This window comes from Tachypleus tridentatus, chromosome 13, assembly GCF_004210375.1.
Source record: "Tachypleus tridentatus isolate NWPU-2018 chromosome 13, ASM421037v1, whole genome shotgun sequence".
Lineage (NCBI taxonomy): Eukaryota > Metazoa > Arthropoda > Merostomata > Xiphosura > Limulidae > Tachypleus > Tachypleus tridentatus.
The window spans coordinates 164,444,335-164,457,899 of record NC_134837.1 but is presented as its reverse complement, the minus strand read 5'-3'; the positions used below and the strand labels follow the sequence as shown (position 1 = coordinate 164,457,899).

Below are 13,565 nucleotides of genomic sequence, written 5' to 3'. Positions count from 1 at the left end.
AGATGACTCCATAAACATTTTAACTGTATAACTCAAATGTTGTGCAACACTTTGAACAGTTATATAAATACTGATACATTATTCACAAAACCATTTATTAATAAAGAACGTGTGCAAGCACTGTGATAAGTGAGATGCACGAGAATGAAGACAACAAACCCAAGTTACAGTAGAAATAGCTAAAGCTAGATTATTCACAAATGATGTTGACCTAACGTGGTGCAACACTCAACTTTGAAGATGTTAAGGAAAAAGATATGCATCTGAAACTAATTATTCAGTAGATCAAGAAGTGTAGAAAAACTCTCAATACCAATAGTTTTTAAGTACAACCTTAAGAAAATGATGTACTTGGCACAATGGGATTCATTATGCCCACAAGAAAGTCTATGTTGAAAATTGAAAAATACCAATGGACAGAAACATGACTTCAGTTGGTACTTCCAATGTCTACATTCTGAATTGCTTCAACACTGAGATATGACAGCTAGATACTTATGCATTAAGAAGACAGTAAGATTATCCTTTTATTTGGTTGAATGTTAAGGATCTGTAGAGAATTGATATAAATCATGTGAACTATGCTGTGAACAAAAAAGTCCACAAAAGAAACAGTACAGGTGGCTTCAGCATTATGATGTTGGAGCACCACCACTTGACAAAATTCTTGTTAATTGTCTTGGTCTGCTGCCACAAAGTAATAGTAAAATATAAATCCACATGGTTATGATGGATTATTCTACAAAAGCAAAAGCATATTATGTTACCAAATAGGAAGTGGAAACTCAAGCAAAACAAAAATCATCAATGAATTCGTTTCAGGATTTGGAGGGTCCAAGAAACCTCATTCATACCAGAGAAAATTTGGAATAGCCTTCTTTGTGGAAATGTGTCAATTATTTGGAAGCAAAAATACCAGAATAATAGTACCTCAGTAATCTTCCAATGACAAGCTGAAATAGTCCTACCAGAGCTTGTAATTGTGAAGAAGCGGATCTTGAGGTTATTGTATTTAGGTATAATAAAGAAATAATATGCCTATTGCAAATGGCACAGATAGATATCTAAATATATTAGATGTCTACAACTCCTTGAAACATTTGTCTGGCTACTGGTAAGTAGTCTGAATAATCTAAGTACCACTTTCAACTTTTTAGGTGGGATGTATGATTTTTGAATAATATCTATTTAATATGTACTGGCCAACTTCAAATGATTGATAGAACTGACATTACATAGCTTTAAATGAAAGAGAAAGATATAAACTTTACATGCATAAAAGTATATAGCTATTTATAGTGGTATCATGACCATTTTATGAATAGTGTTTTATGTGTGTGACCTACAGTGAGCAAATTCCTTAAAAACGTCTAGCAGCAGATCACAGATTACATTTTATGTAAAAATTTTTCTTGTTAGCTTGCACCCAACAATTTAAAATATAACTTTGGTGGATAATGGCAAAGATGTCCTACTGGTAAGCCATAATTAATAAGTCCTGTTTGCAGTTCATCACAGCTAACAGAAGTCTTATTCTCATTAGTTTCACCTTATTGAAGGCTCTTTCAACTTAGATGAAATACCTGAGAAACCCACAAAACTCTACAAGCCTGTATATTAATTTATTTCAGTCTTGTCAATAAATTAATAGGTAATAAAACAATCTGCCAGGAATGACTATACAACATAGAATTCAAAAGGTTTGTTAAACCAAACTCCACACGTTTAGGTACAGTTTGAAGCTTGTTTCTTGATTATTATTCAGAGATAATTCTGTCTCATGAGTGTTGTGGGCTAAATAACAAAAAAATAAAAAATGATGAACAATAAGGGAATGCAAAGTTCTACTGAATGGTTTTACATTCATATTTATATATACATTTATATTTGTGGATGGAGGGAGGGGGCATAAATTTTTTTGAACCTAAAATAACGCTTATCTCATATACATTTCAGGTTTTACAGAAGATGTAACTTCATTTATTACTTCTTGTTGCTTACTCCATTTATTTTCCTAAATGGGAGTGGGAAAATGCGAGTAGTTGTTTCAGACATACATCAAAGTATGTTTAACATACTGTTTACTTGTATTACATTTAACATTGTTCTATTTACATTACAAAACCAATATTCTAGCAATCTTCTATGTTATTCCAGTATTTATTTAATTTTGTATCATCCTGTATCTCAATGAATGTTGGCTCTATAATATACTCTCGAAAATGTCTTGCTACCTGTCTCTAACCTAAACAATAATGTGTAATTGTTTCAGATGCCTCGTTTTTCAATAGCTTTTCATTGGTCACACGACATGTTTAGAAATAGTTATGGAAAGTTTGTTTGTTTTTGAATTTCACTCAGATCAAAAGTTAATATTGATTTACAGCAACAAATACATCTTTCATATTAAAGTATAATTCATTTAAAAATTTGCATCATTAGTATGGTTGTGAATTCCAGTTTTCTGTGTCTGTTTCCACTTTTTCAGAAAGACTTCAAATGTACATTGAATACAATGTCATTCCATCATATTAATTCAAGTAAAATTATCTTTGGTATGTGCAACCAAATGAAATAATTACATCTTCTATAAATGTCTTTCAAAAACCTTTAACGTATTGTGCATTACAACCCTGTATAAACCAAGGGAACAAAAAAAAGGGAACATAATACTTGAGAATTACTAGCAATTAGTAAGAGTTCTAAAACTTCAACAAATTTACTATTCTTAGCCCCTTGATACTATTACTCTTTGCTCTTGCTAAAGTGTAAAATCTAACTTTAATTAAAGAAACCATCAAAGATTCTAGCAATCTTTCAAATTTTATGTTAGAACAACTGTGGTAATTCAAATTTGACTATTTCAGGAAGTTTCAGAGAACAAATTAGAGGCATATTTTCTATAATTCATTTGATAACTAACAAGTGTGAGTTTGAATTTTAAATAAGAAACCTAATTTAAAATGTATAACTTGTGTTATAATAGTGTCAGTATAAATGATTATGCAACTTTTTAACCATTATATTAGCACATAAAGGAAATCAATTAGTGCAGTCTTCTTGAGAAAATGAAATAAAAATGTATATAATTGGTTTATGTTTTTAAATGGAACACATTATTGAAGTGTATTTAATTTTAGTGTTTATAATTTATTTTCTTTATATATGTTTACATATACACAACAACTCTTGTTTTGCAAAACTGAAAACAGTTACACTGATAATGTACAAAATAAACTATGCTACAGGCAGAGTGTTATTTTGTCTTTTCTTCACATGATTTAAAAGGATCACAAGTGCTGCAGGTGTTACTCCTGGAATCCTTGATGCTGCCCTAATCTGAAATAACAATAAAACATTGAAATTAACAGAGTTCCTAAAACCCTAAACTTTAACAAACACATACAGTACGCCTATTTAGTATATATTTGTTTCAATTTTGAAAAGAGGTAGAATTATATAATGTATTCAGCATTTCAAAGCAACAATAATATAGTTAGTTAGCCTTTCTTTATGAGGAAGAACTGAAAGCTACTTTATTGTTTAAAAATTCTATAAAATCCTATTATTTCTGTACTATGTTTAAATAATAGATTTTAATATACACAGTGCTAAGTTCTATGTCTGAACACCCATTTTGTTTATAGATTTATAGTAATTTAAAAACAAACGCAAGTAATATAATGATGTTTCTAAAACAACAGAGTGTATGCATATGACAAATCCTTCGGAAGTTTAGTTTAGTTGGTTTAGTTGTTTGGAGTTAAGGAAAAAGCTACCCAATGGGCTCTATGTGCTCTGCCCACCACAGGTATTGAATCTTGGCTTCTAGCAGTGCCACTGGGAGGCTCTCTTAGGAAGTAATCACAAGTTTGGTATATTGTAGTCACATTTTCCATTCTTCATTGTATTCACATAATTATTCTTCAATTTACGTGTTAGTTACATTCTAGGAATTGGTCACATAAATCAAAATCATGTAAATCAAACACTATTTCCTATAGAGTAAACACAATGAGTGCAGTTCCAGTGAGAATGCCATTAGTTAAGCCTTAAAATACTGCAGGAGTGCCACATATGCTCACATGGTCAACATACTGTATCTATAAAAAACATCAACTCTAGTGTGAAGCATGATAAATTGATTTTGATGACTTTGTTGTTTGATCAAACAGACTCTGCACCCATCTAGCTACTGCACAGATAACCGTAATGTTATTGTCATTGTAATGTCACTTCAACTACAGTGTCATGTTATTGTAATAAAGGGTCTGCATTGACTAAACTTTCAAGCACATAGTGAGTAAATGCTTCTATTTGCACCATAACAAACCAAAAATAGCTCGAAAATCGTGTTAATCTGAACTCACAAGTACATAAATCAAGAATAGTGGTATTCTATCGATCATGCTAATCTAAAGACGTTTAAAATGAATTTGTGTAAAACGAAAACTACCCATACTATAATTCATATAAAAGTTTGATAATAAATTAAATAAAAACACCAGCAACTTTTTAAATATACGTTGCTGTAAAGTATTATTCTTATGTTGACTGTGTTATTTGCTATCTATTCAAAGATCACATTTGTTGCAAGTAACCACATAAACAGTGTAGTACCCATAAAAGTTAAAAATTATTAAATGCTGAGTAGTTTCAATACCAAACTTTTTAAAAGCAAAAATCAACTCTCAGTAAATTCAAAGTATTTAGAAATCTAAGTGTACAAAGTTAACCTTTTGTGCACTACTTGAAGTCGAGTGTACACACCACATTCAGAGTGCCATTTAACACTGTTTACATACAGAGTTATCAACTTTTTCTTTTCCCTACACTGCTGATTTAGCAATAATTTGCAGTAAAGAAGAGTAAATACCATACAGAATGTACAGAGATACCAAGGAACTATCAATGTGCATTTAAGAGATTCTAGAGGTTGTGAAAATGCAGTATGCAAATTTTATGATGGATGAAAGTATTTTTTCTGAAATACTACTGATTTCTTCAAGCTTTGCCTCAAAAAACAAATCAGAAAGACTAATAGTGTGTGTGCACTAAAAATGAACAACTACTATTAGAGTTTCACTATCAATAATTTGGTGTCATCATTCTTTTGTTATTAGTGTACTTAACACAAGCATGCCCAAGTGTTTCAATGTATTTTGTCTTACTGTACATCTAATATTAATATAATAAAAAGATAACCATTTCTTTTAGTTTATTACCAAGTAACTTAGGCATGTGAATGAGTTTTTTTATAATGAATTAACAATATTTCTACGTAAAGATTAAAGGATTTACCTATGACCTAGTCACTGTTTAATTTCATGGAAGGTTGGTTGCTATTATTCATTAATCATGAGATTTGCCATTGTACTTTTTAACAGATGAACTGCGCTGCAATTTGACTTCTTTCCTAAAAACCACTGCTCTTTGGTTTTGTTTGTTTGCTTTGATATTTTGTTCAAAGTTACATGAGGGCTATCTGTGCTAGCAATCCCTAATTTAGCAGTGTAAGACTAGAGAGAAGGCAGCTTGTCAACACCATCCACTGTCAACTCCTGGGCTACTCTTTTACCAACAAACAGTGGGACTGACCATCACATTATAACAAATCTATAGCTGAAAGGGCAAGCATGTTTGGTATGATGGGGATTTGAACCTGTGACTCTCAGTTGTGGGTCAAGTGCACTAATTGCCTGGCCATGCCAGGCTGCTCTTTGGTATCTGTCATAACTAAAGCTCCTTAGTGCAATCCAAACACATCTTTTTATAGGAGCTTTAGTTACAACAGATACCAAAGCCAACTTCTATTAATTCTGAAACCTCAGAATTTCCAAATAATCAAATCAATAGTATTCTATTATTACAGACATTAGTAAAATATATGAAAAACTGAATATTTTCCAAAATGATTAAAAGTATTTTGTGTAACATCTACTCAGTGTTACTGAAGAAAAACAGACATGCTTTAAGATCCAGTCCAAATAGATGGTGTGTAGAAAAAAAGAAATAATAATGTTAATTATTATGATAAAGTTGTAAAACAGTTGAGATGTCTAAAAGTAAAAATATTTTATTGCATATATGAGTAATCATGAGAAACAAGGATGGACAATAGTTCAAAGAACATTTAGCAGCATATAAACAGTGTTGTTTATTATTTACAGATGGTTCTTAATCTGTGATATTTTATTCAAGTTTACTACATTCTAAAACAAATAACAACTAATACATGGGATTAAAGACACAGCCATACACAATTTCTACTTCCTTCAATTACAAACAATACCATCTAATATATGTACCTATAAATATCTAGAGCACATTGATTTGTACTAAAAAAAGTTTAAAATATTTCTATATAATGTAAGGGCTTTTTAAAATACTTAAAGTACAGCCATAAAGCAATAAAACTAAATAAAAACAAATGTGATATTAGAACAAATAAACATGATTTTCTGTTACAATCTGTTTTATTTCGCATTCTTTGTTGTTTTACCCTAAACTGATGATTTTGTTGCAATTAGTACATAGAAAATAACAGATAAAATCTGTAGTTTTACTGTAAAAAGCTTTTGATATTCATTCAGAAGTTACCAGAGAATACGTAAACAAAATATGAAATCTGTAAAATAAAAATATGTATTTTTATTCTTAGCATGAAAATCACTTTGCACTCAGTAAATGATTAAAAAATTCACAAATAAATCTTGTGTATAAATGCTTTATCAAAATTTTGATTTTCTGGATACAAGTGACTTGTAATGTTTACTAAAAGTCTGTCAAATTTCATGAAGATATAGTAAGTATATTCAACATTACTTTGTATATTTTCACAAAAGTGAAATTGGTCCAATGAATAGTTACCATTGACATAGAGACAACATATCCCATCATGAAATGATTTCTTTTCTAGAAAAGTTCATCAAACTTTTATAAACCTTTCTCATTTAGATTTTCTATCCAATACAACCATTTGTTTTTCTGAGAACCTAATCGGAGATGAAGCACACCTTCATGTTACTTGACACAACATACTGAGCTCAGGTTTTGAGCAAATACAGAATTTTCCATTGTATGTGTCCATTTGAATAAAAATGTGATGAAGACTTTCTCAATACATTACAGAAACTTTCTGTTAAAACATTTAATAAAAAAGGTTAGTTACTGACAAAACACCATCCTTTAGATGGTAGTGACAATATTTCATATTAACATTTGTTAAGTGATAAAATCACATAATCAATTTATCAGATAACATATTTTTCATTTGTTTGTTTTTGAATTTCACACAAAGTTACACAAGGGCTATCTGTGTTATCCAGCCCTAATTTAGAAGTATAAGACTAGAGGGATGGTAGCTAGTCATCACCACCCACTGCCAACTCTTGGGCTACTCTTATATTAATGAATAGTGGGATTGATCACCACATTATAACATTCCCATAGCTAATAGGATGAGCATGTTTGTGTGACGAGGATTCTAACCTTTAATCCTCAAATTATGAGTTGAGTGCCTTAAACAGTTGGTCATGCCAGACCCCAGAGAATATACCATAGCAGAATGTTTAAAAACAAATTAAATGGAAAACAATAAAAGTTGTTGAAAAGTTTCAACATTGTCGTAAAATGTCAGCACAAAAACAGTTGTGATCTATACATTTACCATATTTTAATGCTTTTTGATCTCTTGGGCTTGTTATCAAGAGCAATACTTTAAAAACAACACTAATATATGTAACATGTATAGAAATTCTGATCCATTTCATAAAAGCAAATACATATTAGCATTTAATTTTTTTCAATACTACGTTTACAGACAAACAGAAATTCTCCTTGTGCCATATTTCTTAGATACACACAGAAACCTATGTGTATAATTATTCACACAGTTATCACTTATCTTATGAACATGATACTTGTTTAAATATAAATGCCCAAAATATTTCACAGATGATTATTTTCTGATACAAAAATGTAATTTTTTGTATATTTGTTTCCACAATTTGAAATTAACATGTAACATTTATTTTTGAACTGACCTTAAAAATTATTCATTTAATATTACTTTTCAAGACCAAAACAAAGGACATTTTGTGTGTTCCATGTGTGTTTGTGGCAGGTATCTAGAAAAGGGCATCTATTTTTGCCAGTGGCAGTGAAAAAATAAAATTATAACACACTTACTGTTACAGGTCGGGCATCAGCTAACTTTTCTCTTACTTCACTGGATAAACTTAACGTAGTTCTAATGAATAAAAAAATAGTAACTTAAATATTCTCTATTTCAATGGTTTCAACTATTTCATACTCTTAAAAGTAATACAATTTTCATGATGTTTTTGAAGTTAACATTTTCTTAAATTGAAAAATATAATTCAAATTATACTTACCTCACTTCACAATATAGCTATTACTTAACTGCCAAGGTTTCTTCCTTTGCCCATCTAAGTATGTCTGATTTATCCTTGCTTGTACCTATCTTTTACATCCCATTTAATTGATCTTGGCATTATTTATCTTGTGACACTCTCCACCTATGTCAGTGCACCTACTACCCTGGTACTGTATATAAGCATCTCATTCAGGTAATGTTATCACTTTTTTTGACTTACTCAATCTACAGTCTCTAACATTAGCTCTTAGTAGTGAGGAAGAGAGTGTGAGTGAAGACAAATGTTATTGAAAATACATTTTCAATGTAAGAAAATGTTACCATGCAAAACATATTTACCTCCACTCACACAACAACTAGAATCTCACACTGATAAAGGGGAGGGATCAATGAAGGCATTATTCATACAGAAAGCATTTGCACAGATCATGGGTGTGTTAATAGAAAATTGGCACCCTAGTGGGAGAGACTTCACTGCATCCAGAATGTATTTCATATACTGTGGATGGAATTTTACATGATTTATCATCACTGGTAGTCAGACTCCAACCAGATGCCTGAAGTTCTACTGCTCAGATTTGGAATTATAGGGCCATGGTTCCTATATCCCATGTTAATGGCTGGGACAAATAGACTGCAATACATACATATATACACATATCTTGAGTAGATATAGAGTATATTAATACTGACAGAGTTAAGAGCATGATAGTTACAGCAGACTTTTAATGGGTGGTGGTTGGGAGTTATACTAGTTAATTTAGATAATTGGATGGGACCCCTCATACTAGCATAATTCATTTAATGGACTATCAATTAGTGCCTTTCTACCATAATGGGGGCTGGAATGTTAACTTCAAGAAGTAAGTTTATTTAACTTACTTAACTCCAAATGGTAGAACCTTACTTTCATTTTCCAAGTAATTTTTATTTTTTCTTCTCCTTCTTTACTTTGGAGAGCTGTCACCTTCCCAAAACTGTCTGTAGGCAGTGAAGAGTGATATAGATGTGGGATGTTGCTGGTTTGAGCACTTATATCTCACTCTCCTAATTTCTATTTCTATTGCTTTTCCTTTACTTTATTTCTTTATGTGAGACTGTTGAATGGAGGTTAAGACTGATAGATGGTGTATCCCCACTGCAATGTGGGTCCTACTTCTACAGTCACCTCCAAAACCTTGGATACATTTTATATACCATATTCTAGCTTGTACCCTGGAATCCTTTCAATTAGTGAACATTTTAATTTATGTTTCAGTTTGTTTTGGTTATAACAAACTAATATATGTGTCTATCCCAACGTGTAACCATAGGGTGATGTATTCCAAGCCACCAGAATCATGAAGAGAAGGTAAGCAGCATTGAAGTGGGCATACCTTTTTTTCAACCTGAAGAGGTTCAAAAGGTAAGTGCCAAGTCTGAGAATGATGGGATCCTGTATGCCATACTCAACCTGAGGAAACAATCTCATACAGTCTGGAATATGAATACCTATCTTCACTCCTAAATCAAAAGAGCAAGCTAAATTCTTCTAGTCTTCAGAATTATTGGGAGCATGTGGAACAAATTGTGTTCAACCAATGACTTGGACCACTTGTCATTCAGAATTATGTAAAGACAGTGGACCCTTTTCCATGAACAATGTACTGAACTAATACTCATCAGAAAGAAACACCACGCTCAACCCAACCAGATAGCCAAGCATTAAATCTTTGCCAGTAGTGTAAACAACTCTGACTGATGTTGTCCATAGGCCAGCAAAAACAAAAAAATAAGCATTAAGGGTGAGTTGATAAAGGAAGCTAAGGTTCAAATGAATGTTGATACAGAGCATGTAATACAACCTTAATTTCCCAGCAAGGTAATTGAAATAATCTTTTTGGATAAAGGACCCAAAGAACTTGAGAAGCTAGAGGGCATTTGGGACTTATATAATTTACATTTTTTAAGCATCTAAATGTAGTCAATAAAGCTGCCTTATATACGGCAGTTAAAGACAATAGAAAGCTCTTGTTAAAAAGCCAGGTTGGTATGTCTGGATGAAGGAGGTTTAATTTTCTTGTGAGACACCACTGTTGATACTTGTATCATTTTCTTTGATAAATGTCCATTGTGGGATTACACAGAGATTAAGACAGATACATGGCAATCCTCTAGAAGTTAAACCCCTATGACAACTGAAGACCCATATAACATTCATGTATGAAGCTTGAACATTTAGATATTTGGATGCATGATATCAGACCATGATTGCCTCAACAGAGACAGTCAAAGAGTAAATGGCAGGGATGGGCACTCCATCCAAAGATACCAAAGAAGTGAAACCATGGATAAGTCAGCAAATTGGTGGAAAGGGATAGAGGTCCTAACTGAATACATCTATTGCTAATGCCTGAGGATGAAGTACAAGGGACTAAAATTTGTGTAGTTGGGTATTCAAATGATTGGCAAATGCTTCAATCATCAACATCACAAACCAAAAGCTAATCCAATGAAAAATTTCATGGTGTAGCATGCACTCAGTTAGAAGATTCCAACTGGTTCAAAACAATTGATTTGCATCAAATTTGCCAGCTCTGGAATATGGAAAGCTTGTTGGATAACATAATGGTAGTAAACCAAATAAAGGAGATCCAATGTTTGAAAACAAAGATCTCATGAGTGACTGCTCTCTTGATAGGAAATGTGAAACAACACCATGAAATCGTCGAATTGAAGCATGACAATTTTTTTTTTTCCACTAAGTAACTCCAGACTTTAAGGCATTGCCCTTTGAATAGCAAAATGTTCTAAAGTACTTATGTGGAAGAAAGTTTCATCATCCATCCATGGACCCTGGAATTTCTCACTTGATATATACCTCCCATCCCTGAAGTAAGGCACCTTTGAAGAGATGGATCTTGGGATGAGATAGAAGTAGAGAAACACATGTTGTAATATTGTTCTAATAAAACCAACACTTGGGATTTAAGATGTTGATCCTGAGTAATAAGATTGGGTGATCCAGTGGATTACTGCTCATGATTCATTGGTCACATAATGACCACTGAAGGGTAGTGGAAATACTAAAGGTTGGGGAGATAATGAATCTACACAGAAGACATCAGTTCATGATTCACAAGACTCTGAAATGGCTGCAAAAATCAAGAGTCAAAGAAAGGGAGCCTCATTTAACTCAGACAGGGTGGTAACATGTAGATGAATGCCCTTCAACAATGCATATCTACCCCCCCCACAAAAAAAAAAAAAAAAAGTCAAGAAACTAAAGAAAAAGTAGAAGCTGACAGTCATATCAAGGTTTATGCCAACAATGTTTCCAGTTTGTCAACAAACAGAGGTGGTGATCACTCAGAGGTTTCCAACATAACAGTGGTGAAAGTCAGATGAATCCTATAAAATTGTGATTTGTTCAAGTAGATCACAGAATCTGTTCTTGAACCCCATGTTTCCCAAAGCAGATCTAGACTTTGAGAGTCTAAATATGCACCCCCTTGGCAGTGGTTGGTAAGCCAAAGCATATTGTTCCAACAAATGTGGCAGACAAGGCATAGCTACTCCCTTCATGTAACTAAGCAGTAAACTTCTCTGCATGAACAACATCAGGAAATGGAAGAAGAACTAAGTATTTGCTTTCAGACCTTTCCACCATCAAGGAAAGTGTAGACTCAAAGTAAATTGGAGAAAAACCTAAAACAACACACACCCATTTGACCAACTGAAGTAAAAGAGCCAAAAGCAGTTGATCCAAACTGGTGTCACGAGAAATTGAGTTAGCAAAGGAAGGTGATGGAAAAATTTTCTCCAGAATATCTAGGTACATCAATAAATGCAGTCTCAGAACTCTTGAGGGAGAAACTACCTGACCAAATATATGTTGAGTGAAGTTAGCTATCAGAGATGGGATAGGGGAGGTCTGATTAGCTTTCACGCTTGAAAGAGTAGTCCAGGAATTGTACCATAGAATATGAGCTTGTGAAACTAAAAAATAATAATAATAATTTTTTTTACAAAAGTCAATTAAGTGAAACAGGAGTAGCTCCAAGCATCTCTAACAGTCACAGTACAGAAAAACCCATTCTTGAATGCTTTATTGAGAAAATGTGATAACATTATTTGAATGAGATGCTTATATACAGTATAACGACAGAGGACACACTGATGTAGGTGGAGAGTGTCACAAAATAAATAATGCTAAGGGCAATTACATATAGTATAAACTCATAAATCTAATGAGTCATCTTACCAAGGTTCTTTTAAGAGTGCTCATGTCTAGAATGAGGAATAAGATAAGACCAGAGATTTCTGATGCTCAGTTTGGATTTATAGCCGATAAAGGCACTAGAAATGCAATTTTCGCTCTAAACATGCTCATGGAAAGATCACTGGAAGTACAAAAGGATTTATATCTATGTTTTATCGATTATTCTAAAGCCTTTGACAAAGTGAGACATGGTGACCTATTCAACATGTTGTCAGACCTAAACATCGATGCTAAAGATCTAAGAATCCTTAGAAACCTTTACTGGCAGCAAATGGCAGCTATCAAAATTGAAAATGAATTGAGTGAATATAGACCAATTGAAAGAGGGGTGAGGTAGGGATGTGTATTTTCACCAGATCTTTTTTAACTTATACAGCGAAATAATCCTACGAAACATCAATGAACATAAGGGAGTCAAAGTAGGCGAATGCAACATTAACAACTTGCGCTACGCTGATGACACAGTCCTTATTGCGGACTCCAAACAAAATCTACAGACTCTCCTCACAACAAATAATCAATTACACCCACATGTAGCATAACCGGCAAGGACGTGAGAATAAAACAAGTCGAAAGCTTCAAATATCTTGGATATACAACATCAAATGCAAAGAGTGACACAGAAATAAAGAAAAGAATTGCAATGTCCAAGGATACTTTCTATAAAATGAAGTCCATATTCACAAACAGGAACATAACAAATGTTACTAAAATTAACACCTTGAAATCATATGTATAGTCTGTTCTATTATGCGGCTGTGAGAGCTGGACACTGAACAAAGATACAGAGAAGAGATTAGGAGCTGCTGAAATGTGGTTCCTTAGAAGGATGCTAAAAATATCATGGACTGAAAGAAAAACAAATGTGGAAGTCATGGAACTGGCAAGATACAAAAGGTCCCTCAC

General features: G+C 32.7%; 1 protein-coding gene across 3 annotated transcripts in view; it reads right to left on the bottom strand.

Annotated features, from left to right (window-relative positions):
* Nucleotides 1–3,129: 3,129 nt before the first annotated feature.
* The window catches only part of LOC143239845 (5-taurinomethyluridine-[tRNA] synthase subunit MTO1, mitochondrial), a 77,206-nt gene continuing 66,770 nt past the window's right edge, over nt 3,130–13,565 (bottom strand). For all 3 annotated transcript variants that reach the window (XR_013021402.1, XM_076481418.1, XM_076481419.1), the window contains 2 exons: nt 8,191–8,251; nt 3,130–3,339 (listed from right to left, as the gene is read on the bottom strand). Coding sequence is in view for 2 of the 3 variants with exons in the window: in XM_076481418.1 (XP_076337533.1) it covers nt 3,238–3,339; nt 8,191–8,251 (163 nt within the window). In the remaining variant the exon portion in view is untranslated. The remainder of the gene's footprint in view (nt 3,340–8,190; nt 8,252–13,565) is intronic.